At 29.7% G+C, this 16,908-nt stretch overlaps 1 protein-coding gene across 4 annotated transcripts in view; it reads right to left on the bottom strand.

Annotated features, from left to right (window-relative positions):
• Positions 1 to 16,908, bottom strand: part of LOC129957516 (SPARC-related modular calcium-binding protein 1-like) — a 192,656-nt gene that overhangs the window by 43,995 nt on the left and 131,753 nt on the right. For 3 of the 4 annotated variants that reach the window (XM_056069850.1, XM_056069852.1, XM_056069853.1), the window contains 4 exons: positions 16,572 to 16,667; positions 13,619 to 13,870; positions 7,725 to 7,805; positions 4,598 to 4,732 (listed from right to left, as the gene is read on the bottom strand). In XM_056069850.1, the coding sequence (XP_055925825.1) occupies positions 4,598 to 4,732; positions 7,725 to 7,805; positions 13,619 to 13,870; positions 16,572 to 16,667 (564 nt within the window). The remainder of the gene's footprint in view (positions 1 to 4,597; positions 4,733 to 7,724; positions 7,806 to 13,618; positions 13,871 to 16,571; positions 16,668 to 16,908) is intronic. The other variant, XM_056069851.1, reaches the window with a different exon arrangement.

The following is a 16,908-nucleotide window of genomic DNA, read 5'->3' as shown; positions in this document are numbered from 1 at the left end:
GTTTCCTTATGAGTTAAAAGGGTTGAAACCTTGCGAATTTGTGCACTGCTTTAATATTTTCAGAACTTAATCATTCATTAAACAAAATTTTGATTCTAAGACAAAGGTACCAGCTTTTAGCGAATTTGAAATACAACAGGTCTTTTTGATGCTTAGCAAACTTGAAAATGGTTGAAAACTACAATAAAACCTGCAATGATGCGGCACAGGATTTAAAAAAAATATTCGGAAATTTACTAAAAATTACTTACATATTTTAAAAAATACTTACACATAAAAAATACTTACATATAATAAACAATTTTGGAAAACTTACTACAGAAAATGCGGCGGCCAAGGAGCGCCTAAAAAAGTCGCACTTCGAAAATGCGTCAATTATTTACGAAATGAGAAAGTGCATCCAAATAAACTAAATAATTAAATGACACATAGAAACATTTTAAAAGCATTTCATTTCTCATTGTACACATGGAGAAGTTTTCAAAATGCCCATGACATAATTCACTGCTACTCGTTGTAATCCAAAACGCAGATGGACTGCTAGTCTGTTTAATATTACAATTTTTGTTTCTAATGGAATCGTCTTTCTTTTCACTTTTTTTTTTTTTGTCTACAATTATTCATTTTACGGGTATATTTATGTCTAAAAATAAAATAAAAATCATAAAAATTATACAAATAGAAGCAAAAGTTATTCATTTATTCTCCTTTCATTTCACTATAAAGCGAATTCTTAATCACGTGAATCGTGAATAAAACTCGGAATGCGAAGCGTCTGCTGCTAGAGCATCGAGCGAAAATAATTGAATGTGTACTGTCCGCCGACTGTTTAAAACAAATGAACAGAGCGTCTTGAAGTGTACATGTATATGTACACTGATGGAAAACATGACAGTGGTGCCAACGACGTTGAAATTCATATACCGCCTGAAATAAAATCGCATAAAAACAGGTTTTACTGTATATGCTAAACTATAATAACTATAATTATGTTATAAGACATTTGAGATTTTATATATTTGTTTAAATAAGAGAAAAAGTCTTCTGGAACTTATGAGGCATTAAAGCGATGATATTATTCATGAATTTTTCAAATCAATTCCTTGCTTCCGCTGTTTCGAAGAAAATTCCATCTTTTTTTCCATCGAAAAGTTGTCGAAACACTTATCTCCTGGCCAATCAGGGACAGTCATCGTTCTGATTGCCTAGAAGGACAGAGCTTAATGAATTAAAGATAGGCGTGTTAATACAAACAGTAGGCTATGACGTTGAAGATTAATACAAAATTAACCTCTCGAGTGACCGCCCATCGGTCTTCACGTTTTCTTTGTGACTGATTACATTATATATTTGCTTATCCAGCGAGTGGCTTCTCGGTCGAAGATAATTTTTCGTGCATCGACGACAAGCATATGAAGGAGTTCAAATGGATAGGCTGGTTGGAAAAGGGGCACTTTTTTTCCTCAGTAAATTTCTTCGACAATATGTTTTAACTTGAGGTATTATTTGATATTTTTGTAGATAACAAGTTTCGTTATAGTCACGTCCCGTTTTAAAGCAATACTGAGGCTATTTTGGGACGGACTGCGTCATTTTGAATCGCTGTCAGATAACGAGAACGACATCTGAGCTGGCACTCCCCTCTCCAAGCTTCTACAGCACACAGCGGGAGGACGTTTGGACGCATTTAGTGTGCACCAGACCCGCTTATGTGACGGTTTTTCGGCCCTCCGGTTCTGAGGCCGAGACTTTAAACTTAAGCCATTACAATAGCCTTTTTTTTTTTTTTTTTCCTTCTTTAGTTTCTTTTGTAAAAATCCAATAATATTCTTATTTTCTAGATAAAATATTAGAAAGTGGCAGAACCTGAGTAATAATTAATTTTATAGAATTATAATAATGAATTTTAAATAATGAGTCGATTTAAAGCGGAAAGCAATTGATAGAGTCCGTCAAAAAAAGTATCGTTTTTTTTCTCTCTTTTTTCTTTTTTTCCCTAAAATAAATATCGGAAAGTAAAATTGTAAATGCCTGTCACTGTAGAATAAATTTCCTAAAAGTGTATAAAAATTTTGTTCAAGCAAGGGGTGGTCTACAGTGTAAATCTATACAATCTCAATTTTGTTTATTCTTACTGAATTCTCTTTTTGTTGTTAAAAAAAAAAAACATTTTTAGAGAAAATAAAATCTTTAAAAAAATGTTAAATTATCGCTTGGCAGATACCTGAACATTCAAATCAACAACATTATCTATACATTTTTCCAATTATAAACGGATATATCAGAAAACACGTAGCAGTCATTTAATTTTCAATTGTTCCAAAAAAAAATTTTTTTTTAATTAAGATTTTTTTTATGATACTCATTTCCAGAATTTTTGATTAGTAAAAAAATATACTTTGAAAATGCTATTTATACTAATTAGAATATTTAATTTCGTAATTAAAAATATGCAAATAAAAGCATGCCTTTCGAATTTTTATTTATTCATTTCAAATTTACTACCAGTAAGCTTTTAAAAAAAAAAAATTAACATTTCTTAAGACAACCGTTACCGTAGTCATGTGCGGTTGAATAAAGGAAAATATTAATTGACAGATTTATTTGCTATACTCGTATATATTAAAACTAAATATTTTAATATATACAAGCATATACACATATTTATAACTCAAATATTTTTTTCGCATATCACCAACTACTTTGAATTGATTTGTCTAAAATTTCTGTTGCCCAAGACAACTTCTAGCAGAGTTAGTTTACAATGAATTGTCGTTAATGTGACTCAAATATGAGAATAGGTTTTTCTTTAAAGTTATTTATTAACACATTGCGAACGTCGCTCTGCGCGATCACAGGGACCGCACCTTTTTAAGCGTTCAAGTAGCATGCTTGGCAAGCAATAGAACGCATATATGTACATTTTTAATTTGCATTTGATATTATATTTACATAAAGTATTCTTAAATGTTATTACATATTTTATACATAAGATTTTTTACATTTTAACTATTATTTATTTCACAGACTCAACTATTATTTATTTCAAAGTTGTGCAATGGTCTTCGGAACGATTTGCAGCAGTATCTTGTTTTAATACACCAAGGACCGCTCACGAATTTTCTTGCTTTTCGCGTCCCATCTGTTACGAACCGCTCACGAGTTTTCTCGTATTGCGTGTTCTGTCTGTTATTGCTTCAATAAATAACAAAGTTATGATGATTTTAGAACGTGCAAGTTTACCTTTTTGGGTAAACTTGCACGTTCCTAGGTGTCCCAGGTGTATGTCTTAAAGATTTCTTTGCGGTCCTTAATGTGTTAAGTATATGCCTCTGATTGGTTATGCGTCGATTTAGCCAAAAAAACATGAAAACGAGATATCTTGTGATCCGGCCGCAACATTCGACCTGCTAAAAACTAGAAATCTCGTGACCCGTACGCAATGTGCAATCAATAAAATAAAGCAAGTCCATTTTGAAAGAAAAGCAAAGGAAAACAATAAGTATACATACTAATGTAACATATTTTGTTAGTTCAAAACAGCCACGATCCCGTACGCGTTTCCTTCTTTCTACATCTGCGACCTTTATGTATATTCCTTTCGTCTCAGTCGTGGCCAATCGCAGATGATGAAACGCGTGCAGATCGGGTTCGAATCACTTGAGATCAAGGAAAAGAAAATTAAGAGGAAAAAAAAACAAAAAAACCCAGAAACATTATGAACCTCGATTCCAAAGTCAAGTTTAATCAAATTTGTCACACTATTCAACAATTTCATATCTGTAGATTTTTAATTCTGCATTATTTAAATAAGCAGAATCATTTTTAAAAAGAAAAACTGCTCAACAACAAAAAGTGACTAAAACGGATGTTCTTCTGAGAATGGAGAGGTTTTAAGAAAAATTTTACAAAAAATCTATTGCACTCAGTTTCTCCATATTTGAAAGCTGTTGGTGAAGCAACATAACATCCATGAAGGGTGTAATGATCGTTCTACCTTTCCGGCTACGATCTGACAGTTTAATTTCTAAAAAATTAATTTAAATTTTGCATTCAAAATATTTTGTGCTTGAATAATAAGAATAGAATAAGGATGTTTTTTTAAAAAAAACTCCTATTGTGAAACTATTGCTGATGACTCCTATTGCTGATGAAGGAACATCTCTTGTGAAAAAATCTGAGCACCATACGTTCGCAGTGGGTATTATGTCGCATTTTTCTTCATTCCTGTTCGTTAACTGCTATCTTCGGCAATGATTTTTAATAAATTTGAAAAAGAGAGATAATCAAGTGGTGACTCTGTAACGTGTGAAAATAAGCTCTCTTCCATATCTCAATGTCCAGTCGAATCAGAACGATAATCGTCCTTCACGGGGCCCCCTGTCAGATGATTAATAAACATTATACCATAACTATATCCTAAGGAAAAAGAGTGGATCTGTTTAACAATCTGACGACTTCTCATCCTCTTACTCCCGGTACCCCCGAGATGAGGGCGGACAAGAAAATAATACTAATATAAAATTATCTTTATCTGCATTATTATATTCAGCGTTTTACATGACAATGCAACATGGCACACTCAATGTTATCTTACCGTCTTTAGACTCTTCATCTGACGTGTCCTGTTTGGCAGCAGAATGGCCGTCATGACGTAATCGGGGCATGTGGTCCTCTTTATCCCAGTCGTCTGGTTTCACAGGCAGGGTTGCCTGTGTGGAGTCGTCGTCCACTAAGCCCAAACAAAATGCACTTTAAATAAAAGATGACTGCGATAGATACAATATCGCTGTAAGAAAATGTATTAGTACTAAAAAAGGCCCATTTTCTTCAGATTTCATCCGACAACTGATATGTCTTTCAATGGGCTAGTGTTTTCCAATCCATTTTAGGCCAAATAGCGCCCTAAAGTATACTCACATTGCATTTTCATTTATGTGTTTCTATGAAAAGATAATGCATTCAATGATACCTTATTTAAACCTCTAAAATTCGACGAAATTCTATTCAGTTACCTTGTGTTTCATCAAAATTCTTCATCACTAACTAACGCTTATTCCTTTCAGTATTATTATTTCTCTGTTTAATGTTTATCTTGTTTCTTTTACGTGCATTTGAAGGTACAGAGCATTCCTGGATTTTAATAACCAGTCATTTAATAAAATTACGGCACACCCGAAGTAAAGCTTAAGTGCAAAATTGTATTCCATTTTATCTTATTGCTATTTGTAAGTTCTATGAAACAATTCTTCATCAGATCAATGATCAGCGCCATCTATCGGAATAGCAAGAAAAAAAATCAATATTTTGTTTAAGGGATGGTATTTTTTTCCCCCCACAAAGAGACAGGAAATTGTTTAGTGAGATAGTGATGGACGGATCCAAACATTTCATAATAATTTAATAATACACTTAGGATTTTTAAAGTGATACTTTCTGATGCGTGCAATGAAAATAAATGAATGATTTGCATTAAAAACATTTGGACTGATAGTGCAGTTTTACTCATGAGATACATGAGCGGCGGAATCCATTAGCAAACAATGAATATAAAGAATAAAAAACTATTATTCCAGCATTTCGTTTTACTTATCAAAATAATCAGAAACTTTTCTTTAAACTCACCCTACAAAAGTGTGAAACGATCCAAAAAGAATGCGTTATTCGCGAAGAATAGTATTCAAATATTCTAACATACGCAAAAGAATATTAAACTTAATATACGAAAGAAACAATTGTAAAAAATGAATGAGCTCTCAGTTCTTCGTAAGCTTAAGTGATATCAATAAGACAATTCTGTATTCACTTTCTCATATATGAAGTATAAAGAAAGCGTTGTAATCATCAAACGCTTCGAACTCGAGATTTGGACGAATAGTGACCTCTCCAAGTACGAAAAACACATTTTTGGTGTCATGTCTGTCTATAATAAAAATATTTTTAACTAGAGGGTTGGAATTCGAGAAATGGTCTTTATATTAAATTCTCAGATTTCTATCAAATTTTGAGCGAAAGCCATTGGAGAAAATCTGTCTCACCGGGTGTCCGAATATAAGCTAAAATAATAACTGCAAAACGAAGAAAGCTAGATGAAAAAAATGTGGTACACAGATTTAACATCTAAAAGGCAGATACCTATTAAATTTAGATAATAAATCCATCCATGGGTTGATTTTCCTTCGATCTGTAGTTTCACAAAGATGTAAACGCAATAACTCCAAAACACAAAGATTTAAATAAATGAAATGGGGGGGCGTGATTTTGTGACTACAACTGTCATTCTGGTTTGAATCGATCGTAAACAACATTTTTGAAACAAAAATTCGATTTTCGTTTTCGTATCTATTGCTTAGTGCCAGGATTGAATCGCCAAGGATCACAAAAGAGATTCAGAAAAAAGATGTTCAATTCATGTTAAAGAACAATATTTCGTAACTATTATTTCGAAGTCATAATACCATTTTCATTAGAGAATATACAAAAAAGTTTTGTGAAGACTACTCCAGCTGGTTTGTTTTAACTTTATTTTGAAGTTGCTTATACATATAAAACGCAACTATCATTTTAAAGAGTAGAAAGAAACAAAAAAAAAATCAACATATTTGTAGTAAAATAGTGTGATATTCATAAAGAAATTATCAGGATGTTTATAAAAGACAATAAATATTCTGATATTCTTTAGCAATTTTAAAATGTGCAGTATTCGTAAAAATTGTTAAATATAAGGAACAACAATTGTGAAGATATTCTAGAAAATTCTTATGTAATGAATTATTAATTGGTTTGCATTAAGAATAAATAGTTTTATTTTTTAGTTAATAGGTCTTTCGTAATTTTTTTTTTTTGAAATTATTATTTAGACGATTCATATAAATACGCAAATTGCCAAAACATGCAATAGAATTCTTATCATTCTTATAATAAAGAATTAACTGTTCCAAAAGGTTAGGATACTCGGACGAATATTTCAAAACAAATATTAAGATTTTTCGTTAAAAGTATTCAATTATATTAATATTTTTAATTAGCAAAAATAAATGTTTATTAGGAATGTTAAATCGTGTGATAGTCGCAAGCTTTTGATTCCAAAGAATGAAATACTTTGTGAAATAAATTGCACTGTTAAAAGAACTTGGCGATGTATTTCTACAGTTTTATAGTGTTATTATTTCAATTAATCTCAAACTTCTTTTAAATAAGCGAATATGGTTTAATAATCACAATTATTATAATCTGAGCTCATTAAACAAACTCCGCCATTTCATATTTGCCATTTTCCTTTGTATGAGAAAATAATATTGAATTAATTCTAATTCACTTTATTAATTACGAAAATAATACTAATTTGAATTAAAACATGGCCCATTTACAATGTTTGGCGTGGAAATTCAATCAATCCATTTAACGTCGGGCATTGTTCGCCGTTTTCCACATCATCGTTGGTCTGTGAGATAAGTGAAATAGAGCTTAAATGGGCACAAAAAATCGAAATTGTGCTGTTCTTCAAGGGGTTTCCTAGTGTCATACTTAATATTCTGTCCTTGCCCACATTTGTAAGAGTCTGCTCATGTGATGGCAACACAGAATAAACGCAAACGAACAACTTTAAACTTTCTTCAGGAACTGCTTTCTGACTCATTATTTACAGACATTCGTAATAAATATTTAGATGTATAATTAATCATTTAACTAAGTATTTAGTAAAAAGGGGAGATGATACTCACTTTTGGGTGCATCGTCGAGGAATCCTGCCACTGCATTCACCTGTTCATCTGAGTTCAGAGACATAAATAATCGGAAAGAAACTGCTTGTCACATAAGTAAATACCATTCTATTGGACGAAATCGTCCAATAATATTGCACATTTGTCCCGGCCAAGCCGGAGGTTGAGACGAACACATAGGACGACACAAGTTTGGCACTCACGCTTTTCCCTTTCACATCACTGCCCATACATACCATGAGCTCTTCTTTCGGCAACATTTATTTAACGTGACGTGTTTCGTTTTTTTTTTTTTTAAATGGAACTCTGAAACCGATTTTTCATTTACTTTTAGATGTACTACAATTTAGAGATTTGTATTCTTTTAATAATTTCATAATTTAATTAACATTTAATAGACCCATTCAATTAAATTTTCAAAATTCCTTATGAGTGATGTCGCTTTTTTGTGTAGGTGAGAAATATCGATTTCAAGATTCCCGAGTATTTATATTAATGAGTTATAAATTAAAAATTAGAAAACCGACAGCAATTAAAATGAAAAAATCTTTACTTACAAATATTAATAGAAATAACTTTACTTACAAATATACGATATTACCTTCACTTACAAATATAATAGTGTCTTTAAAAAAAATTTAAATGGGTTAAATTGCATATAAATTTGAATAAAATCTACAGAGAAGAATTATCGAATTTGGATCATTACTTAAGTAGGATAAAATTTAAATTCTATTAAATATTAATCTTCTAATATATAATATATATTAAATTTAATATTTAATATATAATTTATTAAATATTACTGAAACTTCAATTCTATTATACATTTGGATGAAAAAATTGGGAACTGCTATCAAGAAAATGCGATTTATAGAATCATTCTTGTAAAATAAAGAACTGCAGATAGTAATAATTTCTAATAGTAATAAGAGCAGTAAGAGTAATAATTTCTTCCGCTTTTTAAAGTAAATAATTAAATATGTTGTTGCATAACTCAAGAAAAAAAAACTTATTGGTAACAATTTACAATGATTATTTTATTAAAATAATTTAAAGACAAGATTTGGCGAATTTTTTTTTTTGTTGTTGTCCAAATGGAAAAAAAAAATGTTAAAAAAAAAATAATTTCTTGATTGGATTCATAAGTGAACAGAATATTTTTAAAACAAGCTACGACTTTTATTTTCAGTATACTAATTTTAGTAACTACCCAAATAATTTAAAAGCATAGAAGCTCCAATTCTTTTTTATTTTATTGAATGTAAAGATAAAACGGATTGCAAAATAAGTTTGATTTGTAATTTTGATTTCTAACTCTTTAAGTACTCTTAGTTCTGATTTCTAATCTTTATTTGTAATTTTGATTTCTAACCCTTTAAGATTGTTTTGGAAATTTTAGAGAAGTTACTCTTCCGACACTGATTTAGAATTTATTTATCGAGTTTTCGTGTCAAAGAGTTCAACCACACAATCAGCAACTCGGAAGCATAACCCGCAGATTCGACGCCATTAGGAACACTGCATCCACATTCTGCAAATCGTACAACAGAAATCGAATTCTCTTTGGAAGCCTTATTCATTTCATGAAAATTGTTAGATACATTACAGAAATAATTAGTATAACAAAAATACGTGCAAGCATTGCTATTTTTCTTGCTAATAATAAATCAAATGTTATTTACATTATAGATGTGTAATAGAAAGAGAGTAGTAAATAAAGCTTGAGATGTAGAATAGGGGGGGGGAATGGAGAATAAAATAGAAGTATTTAAGAGATAAGGACAAATTTTTCTCAAAAATATTAAAAAAGAATTACCTTTCTTTTAGCTCAAAAGAAAAGTTTTCTTTTGAGCTAAAAGAAAACCAGGTCAAAACTAAATTAGATTCTAAAATTAAAATGGTTCCAATCAAACGTAGGAGACCGTATAGGATACCATCCTTTTTATTATTACATAAAAAATTCAACGTTTTCAAAAAACAAAAACTTTTATTTTATAGAGATCTTATATATAGAGAGATTTTATAGAGATTTTATTTTATAGAAAAAACTCCATCTGTGAAAGGATTGTAATAAGTATCTTTACTAAAAGTGATTCTATTTATAATGCATACTTCGTTATTATTATTTATAAAAGTAATAACGAAGATACAAGAATTCAACTGATTAATTCAAATACAATTTAATAACTAATTAAGATACAGAGTTAGCAGTCATACTATATTAAAATTAATTCCTTTTCGAACAATTCAAATAGCTTGTATTATATCTGAATGAATAGAATTTAAAAAATAATTTCAATCCATAGTAAAATAAATGCTTTCTAATAATTTATACTTAAGGATATCACTTTTATTCAATAAATAAAATTGTAAAATGAACATAAATTAGATTTAAGTTTTTATAATATGCCACTGAAAATATAGCAACAATTTTTTATCGTTTCAAATTCTCCTAATTCACAAGTAATAAATATGAAACAAATAAATAATATTAGAATACGTAAACAAAGAATTTATAATCATTCAATTTTTATAGAAGAATCACTAGTGTAAATAAGTCAGCTTCTTATAAAGAGAAACTCAATTTCTGTTGATATCAACTCAACAAATTCCTGGCATACAACCATTCATTCTCTGATGCATGTATCACTCACAAATCTCAATCGTACAAAAACAAAACAAAAAAAAAAGACATAAAAACAACATAGGACGAAACAAACAAACATAAAACACTGAACAACACAGGACACCACATAGGACAAAATACATAAAAACATTGAACAAATATATTGTTGATAAAAAATATTTTAAATAATATATAATGAACATTACAATTACAATACATCAAAAATAGGAAATAAAAAAATTTCTATAATAAAGTCTTCATATATAAATACTGTTTGATATTATGAATTTTGAATAAACAATTTTCCAAAATATCTTAATTTGCTTTTGATTATTTATTTTTTAAAGATGTTTTTGGTCTATTTTTGGCTTTTCTCTCCCGTCTCAAAGAAAAGAAGTGTTAAACTTAATTAAATTTTACCATTTTTTAGCATATTTTTATTGTTTTTGTTGGCGATGTTATAATTTTGAATATAATTTTTCCAAAAATAAAGTAAATTTCATAACTTTTGAAAGAAAAAATATATTTAAATTATACTTTAGAAATCTATTATACTATTTTAATAATAAAAAAATCATTCTATTCTAGATATTCAAACGTTGTGTTATATTTCAAGAAACTGGATCTAATAGACTAATTTTTATTATCTGAGAAGTTAAATACTAGTGAGTAAATTAATTTAACGAGCCTGACTTATTTTTCCAATAATGAATACAATTTCACTAATTATTAATAGTAGAATATAACATAACTAATTCTGAAACAGAGTAAAAAAAGGGGGGAGGGGGTGATTTAAAATAGAAGTAAAAAGAAATATTTTTACAGCCATTTCTTTTTACATTTAAGGAATAAAGCAATTGCAGAATTCACGAATGAAAGAAATATAAAGAAGAAAGGTGGAAGGAAATAAAGCCTTTAACTCGTTTATATTTCAAACGAGATGAAATATCCTTTTTCGCCATTGTTCGTCGCTTTATCTTCCCATTCTTAATACTGTTTGATTAGGAAATCGCATATTAAATATCCAAAAAGAACAGTAAAGGATATTTTCCAAACAGGAAAGAACTTTCCAAGATTGAATTATCTTTTTCTGTTGCCAGCGTTATAGTTTTCTATCGCTATCGTTTGATTCCCATTAAAAACGCTGTTTCATGCTCTTCAGACATTTCATATTTGATGAATGGCAACACTCTATTCTTTTAATGGCGATGTCGAATCGTTCTTCGCTATCAAATGTGTTGTATTGGGAAAGTAAGACGGGAATGAAAGTTTTAACCTTGATTCGTGAAAGATGGTGATAAAAATTTGCCATTACTCAATCCACTGGCTAAGTGCATCGTTAAGTTAGAAGTTTTGCTGAAAATATACTTTTCAGCATTATAATGAAAAAGAATAAATGCATCTTATCGAAGAACAAATCATTTTGTTGCGCTATCTGTTCTTAGCAACTGTTAAATAAGAAAGAAAGTAAGCTGATATACATACTTTGTAAGAATGCAGGATACAAAGAATTTAAAGGGAAATAATTAGAACAAGATCTAATAAATATTCAATGAATATCCTACTAAAATTATTGTTTTTTATAATCAGCTTTTATATTTTGTTATTTAAGAAACAAATAAAAACGATAAAAAATTTTAAAATCTTTTTTTCCTTTCTAATTATTATTGTTTGTATGTACACAGTTCATTCGCCGGTGGAAATTAACACGCCAATAATTCGATTTCAATATTTTACTGTTTTTTAATTATATAATCCAAAAAATTATATGAACAATTTTAAAGCTTTAATAAAACTATTATTAAATTTAAACAAATGAAAACTGTATCTTTTTAACAAGACAGCCAAAATTTCTCCTTTTCCAAGATGTTTATAGATGTTATATGTATTTTAAAAATAATAATGGAAATTTTTTTAAAAATCCAGCTATATTTTTGAAAATATATAAACGTTCACATTTTTCTGGGAAAAAAAAACATATTATTTTAAACAGATAGTTTTGAATTACAAAACGGTTTATAAATAAGTCCAATTAGAAACGATGGCTATTTTAATTCTATGTTTTTTCATAGAATAATAATAATATTGCAATTATATTTTATATATATATATATATATATATAATGCAAGTCATAATAATAACAAGGGAAATATGACTTAATGCGAGTTAATGAATCTAAAATTCATTGATTTGCATGATTGCTAAAGGAAACTTCATTATCTAACATTGATATTTTCAAATAAATGTATAAATATGCTTGTCATTGCGTAATAAATTCAATTCTATTCCGTGCTTTCATGCTGTGGAAGAAGGGCGACTTATCTAGAATCTTTCACCTGGCACAAAAAAAAGTGTATTATCTTTTATTACTTTCATGCTTCACTTATTATACAGAGGGCTAGAGTTTTGAAATGTCGTACATTTGCCTGCTCTCAGAACACTGTTTTAGCATTACTAGAAAGACAGGGATTTTAGAGATCTAGAAATTTAGTCTTATAAGTTTTGAGAAAAATTAATTAGTTATGTAACTCTAATACTTGCAGAACAAGGATTTAAAATTAAACTGCTTTCTTTGAGAACAAACAGTTGCACGCCGCACGATGGGCAAACAGCAGGTGTTGACTGAAGAGATCGGATTTTCTTTATTCAACTTACCCAAAACTGTGTGAACTTGCCGAGAGCTTTAACACCCATTACGAGTTAACAGAGTGCGTTCACAAAATGAAACTTCAAAGAACGTATTGCTGTACGCCATTCATGGATAAAATAGAGTGAACATCGAATGCCAATCAAATTATTATAAAGAATTCTTCAGAAACCAACTTCATAAGATAGTTCATTTTAGTCAATTTTTATAACCTGTTTTAGTATAGCTCAAAAAAAAAAAAAAAAAATGGAACTTGTATTTAAGTCAGTACATTGTCTTCTAACCAGAATTAAAAAAAAAAAAAATTAAAAATGTAAAAAAACTTTATTCAGCGGGGAAAAAAAAAATGTATCACTATTTTTTATCGTACAAGAAATAGTGAAATATTTTTGGAACAGGGGAATTATCAAAAATACCAAAACGACAACTATCTTCATTGCTTAGATTTACTCGCAAGTAAGTGTGATTTGGAAAAGGTTATTTTAAAGGTATTTTCCCTTTAGAGATAAGAACCTCTTCCCCAATGTCAGATAATGAAGTTTTATCTTCTTCTTTATTTTTTTTTTTTTTTTTTTAATTTTTACTTGGAAGGTGGGCAGAAAGGCACGAAAACTTACTGTTTATATCAACGCCTACACAAACAGACCATTCAGATCGAGATATCTTCTTGTCCTGGTCCAGATCGCAGAATTTGGCGAATGTCTTGGCGCACATCTTTGGCTTGACGATTTTCTTTGCCATGCGTCGAAGGTCCCGCAGTTCTTTCTTTTTCAGGAATTCATCTCCGTTGTCGTCCAGCTGGTCGAATTTCCACTGGATGACCTGCTTCTCGTGAGTGTCTCGAAGAGGATCATTTTCTGCAGGTAGTGCTAGAAAAATAGTATAAAGCAGATTTTGAAGATTTTTTTAAATGCTGATACTTGAATTATTTTTAGTCTGCGAAGGTTATCTGCGAAATTTTCGATAACTCATATGCGTCTTCGACAATTAATGACCTGTTTTAATATTTTCAGCGTTTAGTTATAATTTATTGATTAATTCTAATTAAAATTTCATTCGTTATGCATGGTGTCACCTGGTGCTGCATTTTAGAAAGAAATTAAAGATTTGTAATGATGATTTGAAAGATAAGGACAAAAAGTAAAAATAAATAAAGCTTAAAAAAGAATTCCGCGCTATAGTGAATTAATAAAGACGTTTTCAAAAATCGCTATCATCAATTTTATTTATTGCGATGAAATTACTAACAACGGAAATTCAAGTAAACAGTAAATAATGCGATATTTTTTAAAATGCATACAAACAAATTCATAAAATTAGATATTAAAATTAAAGATTATAACTTATTAATAGTTAGAACTAAATGCTATTCATCTATCTTTTAGAAATTTGGACCCCATTTAGGAACTAAGGCCTTTTCTTCAGACTATAACACAGTAAGATAAAAATTTAAAAACAAATGTGCTAGACAAAAAACATGCGAAATAATATTTACCTTGTTTTCTTGTTTGCTAGATTAGTGAGAGAGCAATAAATTTAAAGAGAAAAAAATACATCACAATCTGTAAAATTCAGTTTTAAAATACTGCAAAAACTAGAATTGCTGATGAATGCGCTTCAATATTTCATTTTCAATAAGCACACGGAAATTTAAATATCTAGAAGTATTTCTAACAGAGATTAAATATCAGTTCTTGTCAGCATCATTAGAAACGGAACGGCTTTCCATATCAAGATCAATCACATAATAGTTTTCAATTCAAATAAGCCATTTGGTTCGTTGTATTTTTTTGGCATTTTTTTTTCTTACTAACAAAAAAAGAATTATTTTCTTGAGCTGCACAGTAGCACCACACTTTTTAACAGCATTTGTTATCAATAATGATACACCATGTCGCTTTATCCATTTGACAATATATTAACTTTATCATGTAGAATAAAATGTTGACTATTTCAACGGAATCTCATTGCCAGATTGAATGTAGTGAGAAAATTGGCTCAGTTTCCAGATTCAATGATAATTGCATGCAGTTTGCATGTAACTTTGCAGCAAATCGTTTGCATTGAACTGATTCATTTTTCTATTGCAGTTGGCAATATCCATGCATTTAAAAAATTTAGAATATTCTTTGCGGATAGAATTATTCTCAAAATATAATTCAGAATGATTCTATTTAATTATTTTCTGAATTTCAAAGTTTTGCATGAGCTTTTTATTGCCTATGTTCTTTTATATTTGCATTACAATTTTTAAGGATGCTTCATAGTATGCTTCAATTATTGAAATATGCTTATCACTTCGTATTAAATTCGTGGATGTACAAAACCAAAATTTAATTTTTTTTCATTTCAAAATCTCAGTATTCTTTTTTATTATCTTCATTTTGATTTCTTTACTATTATACTTTTTTCAAGTTGACCTATTCCAAGCATGTAAAGATGGAATCTTTTACTCAATTTCACATATACTTCCTGATGTGCTAGAGTTTCGAAAGTCTGTTCACTTATATGTCTCCGATGACCATATACTGTTTTAATGTTTTTCAAAAATTAATAATATATCTATTAAAATAAAATTTAAACTCGTTATAAATGGGAATACCTACTAGTAAATTCAGGAAATACGTCAAAATTTTCAATTACTTATATAAGTATTTAACGGAAAACATTTTTTAATGTATTGTTACGAAGACGCATAGTAAGGTATTGTAGAACGCAAACTGGCAATAATTAGATTTATTAGCTAGAAAAAACTTGTAGCAAAAAACAGAAAACTTGGCCGCAACTAGGTATTTAGACTTTGAAAGAATATCCAAGATTACTTATCCTGAAATTTAAAAAGCGACCCAGAATAGTTTAGACCACATATAAATAGTAAATAGAAAATTAAATTGAAATGACAGCTACAAAATAAGTGCTTTGTAGTCTCTTTTAAGCGGAACCGAAGGGTTTTAGGTTCGAGACCTGATTCCACCGAAGAACCGTCGTGGTGCATCTAGTAAATCTGACAGGGCTAAACGTCCTCCCTCTGGTGTAGTGTGGAAGTTTGGAGAGGAAGTGCCAGCTCAGATGTCGTTCTCGTCATCTGAGCGCGGCTCAAAATTGCCAGTTCCGTCCCAAAATCCCTAGAGTTGCTTTAAAATGGGACGTTAATATAACTAAAATAAAGCCTCTTTAAGCACAAACAAAGCAGCCCAACTAAGCCAAAGAGATTGCAGATAAGGTTTCCTCATATGACAATATATTAAATTTCCGAAGAATGATTTTAAAGAAACATTAGTCAGTGAAAACTTGAGAATAAAGAATATATTTTTAATTAATTATTCAACTGGTTTTACACTCAGTCCGTTATAAGATTCCAGTAAGTCACGCATGCGCAGTACAAAGATTGCGTATGCGCTGAAAGAGTGGACTTGCTACTATACAATTTCTGCTCATGCGTGGTATTACTGAATGGGTGATAGCTGGCTGTGTGTAAACCCATCTTTACAGCCAATAAAAAAGAATACTGCACTCCATTCATTACTATCTGACGTTTGATTTATGCTTCTTAAAGCAGATTTCTCTTACCTGTTGTTGTCGTCGTGTGAGGAACTCTATCATATTCAGACTGAAATATATCGATTAAATTTGAATTGAAAGCCGCTCTGTCACTTGTACCGCAACCTGAAAAAAAAAAAGCTTTTAAATATGCATTGTGATTCAAAATTCCTTAAATCAATGTCAAATGTTTGCACAAGCAATTGAAATAAGGCATGTTGTTTAAAACATGTATTTTCTTTTGTTTGTTTACAAAAGATTTGGCATAAACTATCATACAAGAAAGCTGAAAAGATTTTTAGAAGATTTATCGGCTATGTGAAGAGAATATGATTTCACAACCAGCATTCAACATTGAGATACGTGC

Source organism: Argiope bruennichi, chromosome 11 (genome assembly GCF_947563725.1).
Source record: "Argiope bruennichi chromosome 11, qqArgBrue1.1, whole genome shotgun sequence".
NCBI lineage: Eukaryota > Metazoa > Arthropoda > Arachnida > Araneae > Araneidae > Argiope > Argiope bruennichi.
The sequence above is the reverse complement of the archived record's forward strand: the minus strand, read 5'-3'. Positions and strand labels throughout refer to the sequence as shown.